Source organism: Cibotium barometz, chromosome 14 (genome assembly GCF_041138505.1).
Source record: "Cibotium barometz isolate CiBa-2024 chromosome 14, ASM4113850v1, whole genome shotgun sequence".
NCBI classification, from domain to species: Eukaryota; Viridiplantae; Streptophyta; class Polypodiopsida; order Cyatheales; family Cibotiaceae; genus Cibotium; species Cibotium barometz.
This window is the reverse complement of record NC_141059.1, coordinates 21,163,363-21,174,307: the sequence shown is the minus strand read 5'-3', so window position 1 is coordinate 21,174,307 and position 10,945 is coordinate 21,163,363. Positions and strand designations below refer to the sequence as shown.

General features: G+C 43.0%; 1 protein-coding gene across 2 annotated transcripts; it reads left to right on the top strand.

Annotated features, from left to right (window-relative positions):
- The first annotated feature begins 4,821 nt into the window (after nt 1-4,821).
- On the top strand, nt 4,822-9,430 carry LOC147631784 (pentatricopeptide repeat-containing protein At4g39530-like). Of its 2 annotated transcripts, none has more exons than XM_086808322.1 (2): nt 4,822-5,206; nt 5,285-9,430. In XM_086808322.1, the coding sequence occupies exons 1-2, from the start codon at nt 5,102-5,104 to the stop codon at nt 8,345-8,347; spliced, it is 3,168 nt and encodes a 1,055-aa protein (XP_086664448.1). In that variant the 5' UTR covers nt 4,822-5,101; the 3' UTR covers nt 8,348-9,430. The 2 variants fall into 2 exon arrangements, with proteins under 2 accessions (XP_086664448.1, XP_086664449.1); XM_086808323.1 differs by having other exon boundaries at nt 4,823-5,206; nt 5,251-9,430.
- Nucleotides 9,431-10,945: the final 1,515 nt, after the last annotated feature.

Genomic DNA, 10,945 nt, shown 5'->3' with positions numbered 1-10,945 from the left:
TCTCAATCACTTACACTTCCAAATGGTGATCACTCTCATGGCTTCGTCACTAAGCATTGGTAAAATTATCAAAATGTACTTGGGCTGGGACTTCTTCAAACCTGAAGGTGGTATAGTTATGTGCTGAGCTTTACATCAAATAAGAATGCATACGTTTGAAGGTATGCTTGACTATTGCATAAAAGACTTGGTTCTTCTTGCGTAACATCTCCACTGAAGAGATAACAAGAGGGCGATAACTTTATGCTCTTTTTGGATAGGTTGATTTAAAGAACAAGGTTTGTTTGTCTTGTGAATCTTTTTGAATGGGCTTATATTTTCATGGATAACTGTTGAAATTTGAGCAAAATGATGAGCTATGGTGGATCAAACACTAGAATCAACATAATTAACAAAGTGATTAGCAAGTGATTAAGACGTAATTAGTGAATAATTAGCACATAGATTAATGTAGGCATGGATACTCAAAAACCAGCAAATTCTCATTAGGGCTATGCCTCAATTTATAGAGTTTACATCAAGCATCAAATCCCATTGATTTCTCCATGATTCACTCCCTGAATATCTCCACCTCTTGCCTGATTCTCTCCACCTCTTCTCTTTTCCCTGAATATCTCCCAGAATATCTCCACACTCCTAAATTCCCTCATGCTACCCATTATTCTCTCCCAGTAGATTCTCCTAACCTTTTCACAGGTTCTTTCACAATTACATCTCCTCTTTTACAGCCTCTATCCAAGAGCTTGTTCCCACACACACCCTTTTCACTTGTATATTTCAACACCTCCCCTCAAGTGAATAATCCTAACACACCTGGACCCTGTATCAAGTTTCCCTCTTACTTGATAGCCCGCGACCAGTGCCTCAAGTCCCTAAACTCCATAGTCCTTGACACTCTCTCTCTCTATGTGTCCAAGGCTACTATAAGTGCCCGCGACCTTGACTAAAGTGCTCACACATACATCTACCACTTGGCCTACATCATCGGTGGCTCAGAGGTGGTTTTACTTTATTGGGGCAGGTTACATTGGGTTGTGGGTTCTCTCTCTCTCTCTCTCTCAGAAAAGATGATCCGACTCCACTTCTCTTGGAGCCTCCATGAAGTTTGCCGATGTCGTTCCCTCTTCACTGGTGGGTTTGCTGTAGCAGTCTCTCGCCATGTGTCCTGGCTTTCCACATTTGTGGCAAGTGAAGGTCCTCCCTCCTACTCTGCCTCTTCCTCGTCCTCGTCCTCGAGAGAATCCTCCTCGGGTGAAGAATGCTTTTTCCTCTCCTGATGTTGAGTCGAGCTCTTTCTTCTCTTTGCCTCTGCTCTCTTGCTCTAGTAGAGCTGCTTCTATCTCGTGTATCTTCAGTTCAGGTACATTCTTTAGTGTTGCTACAATGTTTTCATAATCTCCTTTGTCCACACTCTTCAAAAGTACAGCTAATGCTTCATCATCTTCTACCTTTTTGCCAATAGCTGCCAGCTGTTGCTTAATACTTTTATATTTGTTCAAGTGTGTGATTAAGGGTTCACTTTCCTTCATGTCCAGTTTGTAGAATTGCATTAATAGATTTATCTTGGAATTTTTTGCTTGTGTACCAAATAATTTATTGAGTTCATCCCATGCATCTTTTGCCCACTGTATCCCTGTGATATGATGAATGATCTCATCATTTAAACTGAGTGCAATAAGCCCCAATGCTTTTTCATTCCTACTCTTCCACTCATTTTCCCCTCTCTCTGGGCATTCATCTCTCCCTTCAACTAATCCCCACAGATTTTTCCTCATCAGCAAATACATGGTTTTTGTTTGCCATGTATAAAACTGTTCTCCATTAAATTTGGCTATTTCCTGTGCTGAATTCATGGTGATGTGAAGGGGGTCTTACCTCTTGATCCAAATTCAAGATTCAAGGGCAGTGTCTACCCTTTTACAACTCAATCTGGTGTTTAATAGATGATTACAATAATTTTATCAGCATAAAATCACCAGAAATTACATTAAATTGAGAGTAACCAATTTGTACGGGATGGTTGGAGTATCAAACCAACTCCGATTTGCAATCTGAAGCTTTAGGGATCTGTATTAGATACCTAATGGTTAATTTGAACCCTCAATTGCACCAAAGTACAGTGATTAGCACTGATTAATCACTGATTAGCAAATTAATGCTCTGGTTTGTGTGCAGAAAACAGAGTATGCGGGGAGCCCAGATCTGATGCCTTCCACTTCAAATGAGCTCAAATGCTTTCAAATGCATCAATAGCAATGAGTCTAGTAGAGGATTAAGCCAAGAAACACAAGATTTGACCAAATAATGAAAGCTTAATCTCTGTTTTACCAAAGTCACCTGCAGATTTGATGAAGAGCTTTGATCTCTCTGTAGACTTGATGAAATTGATTTCTGTCTTCACCAGCTTGTAGAGCATGCTTGATTACCCCTTGGGCTAGGAGGAATTGAAGTAATTTGATTGGAGCAAAAAGAAATCTGCAGTTTGCTTCAGAAAAAACGCGCCGGCTCAAACGTCGATTTTCGCTTCTTCCGTTGTTGGCGGTTTGCTGCGTGGAGTAGATGGGCTGGTAGCCAAGGGTGTTGGCTAGCTTAAGCTAGAAGCTTGTGACCTAATTTGAAGTGTGCTAAGTGCTGGAGACCCTCCACTGGCTGGGAGTGAAGGGGAAGAGTGAAAGCTTACTAAAAATTGATTTTTTTGCTAATTATTTTACTAATCCTAATTAATTCACTAATGGGCTCATAAATCTGGTTGATTCTAGGCATGGCTCTGATACCATGTTGAAATTTGAGCAAAATGATGAGCTATGGTGGATCAAACACTAGAATCAACATAATTAACAAAGTGATTAGCAAGTGATTAAGATGTAATTAGTGAATAATTAGCACATAGATTAATGTAGGCATGGATACTCAAAAACCAGCAAATTCTCATTAGGGCTATGCCTCAATTTATAGAGTTTACATCAAGCATCAAATCCCATTGATTTCTCCATGATTCACTCCCTGAATATCTCCACCTCTTGCCTGATTCTCTCCACCTCTTCTCTTTTCCCTGAATATCTCCCAGAATATCTCCACACTCCTAAATTCCCTCATGCTACCCATTATTCTCTCCCAGTAGATTCTCCTAACCTTTTCACAGGTTCTTTCACAATTACATCTCCTCTTTTACAGCCTCTATCCAAGAGCTTGTTCCCACACACACCCTTTTCACTTGTATATTTCAACAATAACTACATCGCTAAAAAGCTTGGGCCATTACTCCAAAGCACGCTTCTGAAAATGGTCTGCATCGGCAAATACTATCCAACTGCATCGTGGATAATTGCAAAGACCAGAAATGGGATGAGTAGAAAAAGGTCCTTTGCAATCTGGAAAGTCATGAAGCTCCCTCACCTTACACAATGCATAGATATAGATGAAATCTTCTTCATGGATACTCCTACTGCAAGGTACTTTACTCCAATGTATTGTCAGAGCAGCATCAATGAAGATGACACTGACAGAAATAAAAATGCAGCCCGTGATAACTCCAATGAAAATGATGCACAACCGGGTACTCATAGCAATACTATCATCATTGATGATGATGATGAAATTACTAATACCTAGCAAGACTTTAGTCAAGCATATCTTTCTTGGGAAAAATTTGAGAAGGTAAAACCATTGTTGATGGTGATGACTTTGTGCCACTCACCAAGTGTTTGTAAATATGTTGGCCTTTTAGAGGAAGAGGCTTGCTTCATGTAGTGATGTCAGTTTCTGAAGCTCTCATAAAAAATGTATGGTCACCATTGGTTTTGCTATTTTGGTTTCTCTGTTCTAGTTGACAGAAGCACTTTGTCATGTAACGACTGATGTACATGGCTGTAAAAATTGCGTGTAATAAATTGTTTCTTGCTTGGTTTTCTTCCACGTCATATTTTCTTATTTTGTTTTGTTACTGTTCCTTCTTGTTTGCTAAAGTTCGCCCTCAATAATTCTGTTGAAAGTGGGCACCGAATTAAATCACACTTGAAAAAAAGCGACAATATCACACATGAAATAAATCATTAGCTCATTCGCTTCCTAATCATTTCCTTAATTAACCTAGTGTTACCTCCTTTGTGTGTGCATGTGCAAAGCTTGTTAAGAGGTCTAAAATATCCCTTTAAATCAAACTTATAAAAATGGGGTATTAGATTGCCCAATCAATAAATCAAACCCCTTTTTTTAATTGCATTGATACCATGCCACTAGGGTTGGGGGAGTCAAATCACGAATCATAGAGGAGACAGATAGCCTTCGCACATGAAGCAAAGGCGGCCGTATACGTTCAAATAAAAAATAGGTTTTAATTTATTTTAATCGCCTTCAGCCGACCGCTAGCCTTTGCACCGACCCTTTTTAACTTTACCTATTGCTCTTTAGTTCGGCGAACACCCGATTGGTAGCCTCCAATCACAAGCTACCACATATAAAGGCCATCCAAGCGGCGTTTCTTGCCACGACATCCAAATTTCTTCTCTGAGGTGCATTTTTGAGCTGGAAGTTGCGTTTCTCTTCGTTCTTGGAGCCGCGCTTGCCTTTGTTCACAGAGCTTCATTTTGGAGAGCATACGGACAAATTCAACATTTTGCAAAGGAGGTTCATCAATTTATCATCAGCGGTATGCATGCGTGAAGACTATTTCCCGTGTTTTGATTACTTCTTGTTTTGTAAATACATGCATAAGCTTGCCATGCACATGCATATGGGTAGGTTTATCACATAAGCACACGGGTTTATTACATAAGCGTACAAATCGGGTTTATAAATTAAATATGAGGGCGTAAGTTATTCCATGCATGGGCTTCATGTGTGAGATCCATCTAAGAACGTCCAACGGGCAACGTCCGTCAGGTTTTTTACCACTGGTTGAACTTTTTGATCATGTGCGAGATACCACTCAGTTCGGTGAGGTCCAATCGATCACTTTTTTGCCGGATGGAACCCATCGGTCCGAGACATGTGCGCAGCAGGCTAAGAGTGTATTGCAGGGGTTTCAAAATAGATTAAGGGCTTGACGAAGGGGTCAATGATCGAATCGAAGAGGCGTAGCCACGGCGGAAGGGCATAGAGCATGTGCCAGGAGATGCAAACATCACGATCACGGAGACGGAACGAGCGCTTGTGGAAGGGCTACATGAAGGATCCATCCCGCTGGTCGCACAGCCGAAAGAGCAGAGTAAGTCCCTTTGTTGCTTTAATTGATAATGCTCCCTCCATTAGTTACTCGCCCTTCTCTTCTGTGTGAGTGTCACAGGATAACCCATGGGCCCCAGATTTCAAGCACATTCTTACCCGGGAGTCTCTGTGGATGGACGGCTGCTACAATCCAAGTTGGGTTGAGGACTGGCTAAGGCAAGAGGGAATGCTCAAAACACACCAAGAAGAAGAAGTGAAGAGCACTTATGGCGCTGGTTGCAGGATGCTTAGCTTAAAGGAGGCACTGCCTTCCTCCGAGGAAGGGGTGCTGGCCCAGCCTTCCGTTGAGGACTTTGCACGCATCTTGCATAAGTGCAGCATGGAGAGAGACCGAGCCCATGCACTTTGCTTGCATGCTTACATGCGCAAAACTGGGCTGGACGCTCATACATCACTGGGGAACTACCTTGTCTCAATGTTGGTGGCAGTTGGAAGCCTGCACGATGCCCAGCAGGTTTTTGACAGGTTGGTGTATCGGAATGAGTGGTCCTGGAATTCCCTCATCACTGGTTATATCAAATGCGGGAAGTTGCTACATGCTCTCACTTTATACCAGAAAATGCAAAAGGATGATCATGTACGTCCTAGTGGGCATACTTTTGTTGCTTTATTGAGGGCTTGTGGGAAGCTGAACTATCTAGAAAGAGGCCTTGAAATACATGCCGAAATTGCCAGAATGGGGTTGCTTGACAAAGACCTTTTTGTTGGCAGCAGCTTGGTTGATATGTATGCCAAATGTGGCTGGCTTGCCAAAGCACAACAAGTGTTTGACAATCTTCCAGTTCGAGACGTCGTCTCCTGGACAGCGCTAATTGCAGGATATGCTGAACATGGGCACGGTGAGGAAGCACTCAACTGTTTTGAACTGATGCAACTCGAGGGTGTCTCCCCGAATGTTGTCACATTTGTTTGCAGCTTGAAAGCTTGTGGCAGCATAGGAGCAACAGACAAGGGCCAAGAAATACATGGTGAGATCGAAAGAAAGGGGTTGCTTGAAAGAGATCTTTTTATTGGCAGCAGCTTGGTTGACATGTATGCCAAATGTGGATCGCTTGCCATAACACAAAAAGTGTTTGACAAGCTTCCAGTTCGAGACGTAGTCTCCTGGACTGCTCTAATCACAGGTTATGCTGATCATGGGTATGGTGAGGAAGCACTTAAGTGTTTTGAACAGATGCAAGCTGAGGGTGTCTCCCCAAACTCTGTCACGTTTGTTTGCAGCTTGAAAGCTTGTGGCAGCATAGGAGCCGCATACAAGGGCCAAGAAATACATTATGAGATTGAAAGGCAAGGATTGGAAACAGACATTGTTGTTGGCAGCTCCTTGGTTGACATGTATGCTAAATGTGGCTGGCTTGCAAAAGCACAACAAGTGTTTGACAGGCTTCCAGTTCGAAATGTAGTCTCGTGGAATGCATTAATTTCAGGATATGCTGAACATTTTTATAGTGAGGAAGCACTCAAGTGCTTTGACCAGATGCAATTTGAGGGTGTCTCCCCAAATGATGTCACGTTTATTTGCAGCTTAAAAGCTTGTGGCAGCATAAGAGACACAGAGAAGGTCCAAGAAATACATGCTGAGATTGAAAGAAAGGGGTTTCTGGAAAGAGACCTTGTTGTTGGCAACACCTTGGTGGATATGTATGCTAAATGTGGGTTGCTTGCCATGGCACATAAAGTTTTTGACAAGCTTCCAGCTCGGGATGTATTCTCGTGGACCGCACTCATTGCAGGATACGCTGAACATGGGCATGATGAGGAAGCACTCAGGTGTTTTGAACAGATGCAAGTTGACGATGTCTCCCCAAATGCTGTCACGTATGTTTGCAGCTTGAAGGCTTGTGGCAGCTTAGGAGACACACATACGGTCCGAGAAATACATGCTGAGATTGCAAGACAGGGGTTGTTGGAAAGAGACCTTGTTGTTGGGAACACCTTGGTCGATATATACGCCAAATGTGGCATGCTTGCCATGGCACAACAAGTTTTTGATAAGCTTCCCGTGCGAGACCTAATCTCGTGGACCTCGCTAATTGCAGGATATGCTGAACATGGGCATAGTGAAGAAGCACTCAGGTGTTTTGAACAGATGCAACTTGAGGGTGTCTTCCCCAATGCTGTCACGTATGTTTGCAGCTTGAAAGCTTGTGGCAGCATAGGGGCCACAGACAAGGGTGGAGAAATACATGCTAAGATTGAAAGACAGGGGTTGCTGGAAAGAGATCTTGTTATTGGCAACACCTTGGTTGATATGTATGCTAAATGTGGCTCTCTTGCAAAAGCACAACAAGTGTTTGACAAGCTTCCTGTTCGAAATGTTGTCTCATGGAATGCACTTTTGCTAGCATATGCCAAACATGAGCATGGCGAAAAAGCACTCAAGTGTATTGAACAGATGCAACTTGAGGGACTCTTCCCAGATACTGTCATGTTAGCTTGCAGCTTGAAAGCTTGTGGCACCATAGGAGCCACAGACAAGGGCCGAGAAATACATGCTGAGATTGAAAGACGGGGGTTGTTGGAAAGAGACCCTGTTGGCAGCACCTTGGTGAATATGTATGCCAAATGTGGCTTGCTTGTCAAAGCACAGCAAGTGTTTGACAACCTTCTAGTTCGAGATGTAGTCCCATGGACTGCACTAATGGCAGGATATGCCCAGCTTGGAGAAAGTGAAAATGTTTTCCATAGTTTTGATAGAATGCTAGAAGAAGGTATAAGACCAGATCCAGTCACCTTCACTGTTATTTTCAGTGCATGCAGACGCACGGGTCTATTTAATAAGAGCCAGACATACTTTGAGACCATGGGAAAAGACTTTGGAATTTTTCCAACTCTTGAGCACCACACTTCCGTGGTTGATCTCCTTGGCCTTTCAGGCCAATTAGACAAGGCAGTAGCAATGATCAAGAAGATGCCATCTTCTCCTAATCTTGTGGTGTGGCATACTGTATTGGGTGCTTGTAGAAATTGGGGAAATTTGGAGCTTGGTAAACAGGCGTTTGAACATGCAGTACGTTTGGATGAAAAGGATGCTGTAGCTTATGTCTTAATGTCTCACATCTATGCAGGTGCTGGTGACTTGCAGGAGGAAGCGAACAAGGTTAAGGTGATGAGAGTGTAAAACCAAGCATGGAAGAGGCCATGACAATGTTGGACTGATGACACTGTGTCCAAGGTGCGCATTTATTTTTAGTAGGGGATAATAGAAATCTTGAAAGGAAAAGTTTTGATGCAATGCTAGAAGATTGTTGGAAGTATAATCGTGACACATGGCAGCTGGGTGGGAAGTTAATTCCATATGCAACAGTTGTAAAGGCTGTGTGGAGGTATAAGAGATAGAAGAACTGGGAGAGGTCTTCATCCCCATGCACGTTTTAGGGAGGGGAGACCGCTTGGCAGTGGCTAGGAGGCGGAGATGGGATCTCTGCACTCAGCTGCCCCCTAGGTGGTTGCTGGAGTTTGACATGATATCAGAGCCTGTTTGGTGCTGGACCTGCTGACTCTTATATGCGGGGGCGCAAGATACCTGGTAATCTTGCACTGCTGTGTTTGATGGTGGTTGACTGCAGGCTTGTGATTCTGTGTGTGCACCTGGACTGTGGAGTTGGGGCGGCTGCTTGGTGGAAGTGGGTGCTGTGTCGAGCTGGGTGCGCTATGGGTGCCACGTTGGCTGGGTGAGACTGGCCGTTGATGGTTGCTCTGTTAAGGGGGCTGGTTGAAAGTGTAATTGAGCCCCCTTCCTAGTGAATGATATGTGGCAGCTGGGTGGGAATTTAATCCCATATGGAAGGGTTGTAAAGGCTGTGTGGAGGTATAAGAGGTAGAAGAACTGGGAGAGGTCTTCATCCCCATCATGCACATTTTGCAGGGGGGAAGACCTCTGGCTGGTGGCTAGGAGGTGGGGGATCTCTGCACTCGGCTGGCCCTGTGGTGGTTGCTGGATCTTTCTCTGAAAATGAGGGAGCAAGGGTATGCCTGTGTTTGCATTGGGTGTCATAGGACATATCTGATGATGCAAAGAAAGATGTTTTACAAGGACAGTGAAAAGTTGGGTATCACATGTGCTCTAATTAAATACTTCCATGGGGACACCCACACAAATCCAAAATTTCGGAATTTGTAATGACTGCGATCTGGCTATGGCAATTATATCAAAGATCAAGTAGGGAAAAATTCTTGTTAATAAGTGGGATGTTGCTCTGCTTCTAGGGTTATGGTTCTCTGGTCCATGGTCGAGTTGACATCATTGGTAGTTGGGGCGTTTTTATAGTTGCATGGATAGAGCTTAGGGAAAGATATAGTTTTTGATTAGGACCGTGTTGTTGACTTGGACCTTTGACGAATTGAGTTTCAACCTCTTTGACGAGGAGGCATGTCTAGCAGTGTTAACCCAGTCCATGCGATTCGAGCTCAAACAATGGTCGAGAGGTTACATCAACAATTAACTTGCAATTGTGCAATTAATTTTTGAAACAAGAAGATTTCGGAATGAAGAGTGATTTCAAGGTTATTATGGGTTTTAGGGCCATGGACTTAATGATTAGGTGTAGTTGTTGGATGCCAACTGCAGGCACTAGGGCGGCACTGTCAGTAGTGTTGACTTACAGTGAAATATGGCTTTTGTTATGGCTCACCCAAACTTCTTTCGAAACACATCCAACAAGAAGATTACCTGGTGAACCGCAACTGTTGTGATGATCTTTTCATTGGCCGGGCTCGTAACCCTTGAGGTCTCCAAGCTCTACAACTCCTTCAGAAGTAATTTCACCGCACCTCCCGCGAGCATTGTCATATCGTCGCGTTGCACTACGTGTACTTGTTCCTCCTCTCACCTCACTTCACTCACACATACTCACTAGCATGGATTAGAGAGAGATTAGCAAGAGGCTTAGCAAGAGCAAGACTCTATTGCACAATGGGAGAATTCTTTATATTGTGAGAGAGATTTACTTATATACATGGCTATAAGTGTTCACACTCACTTAAACTATGGTCGGCCGGGTACTTTAGGCTCATAAGAGGCCTAATGCTGTTACACTGACTACTTTCATAATATATCTTTGAAATACATCACTTGGGACTTTATCCTAACTTGCTACCATACGCTCTGAAGAGGAAATTGCCATAAGTATTCCATCGGACCATTACGGGTGCCTGTCCAAGTTGTAGATTTGGACACCATTGCTTCATATCTTGAATGTATGACCTTTTGGTGTATCTACCTTGACTCCTTGATATAAAATAATGGTAGTAGCTCTTATTAACCCTAGGAATGGATTAACATTCCCCTCTTCCTAATGCCGATCGCGTTCTCGTGAGATCGCATTGAAGACCTTTGTGAGAATTGTCAAGCTTTGTTGATGGCTTTTGATGTTGAGTGATGTTCAATGGTCCTTGTTCCTTCGGAAGGAATAAGAAAGGCTAGTTAATAAATGAAAAGGTTAGAGATTAACAGGATTTACTAACGGGGTGGGGGTGGTGGGGTTTTTTTGTAAGTGATTATATTGTGAGCATGTTTTTATGTGAGTTATATTTTTAGCTCACTTTGTTTTTGGCAATCATAAGCAGAGTTACATGTGATTTGTGTTAGTTGGGAAACTAAGAGATGTTAATAATGGGGGAGAAGAGAAGGAAGGATCCGGAGAAACGTAGACAAATCATTAGAACGAGATTGTGGTTCTCAGTTCTTTATCTGATTCATTGAAGCGACATTCATTGT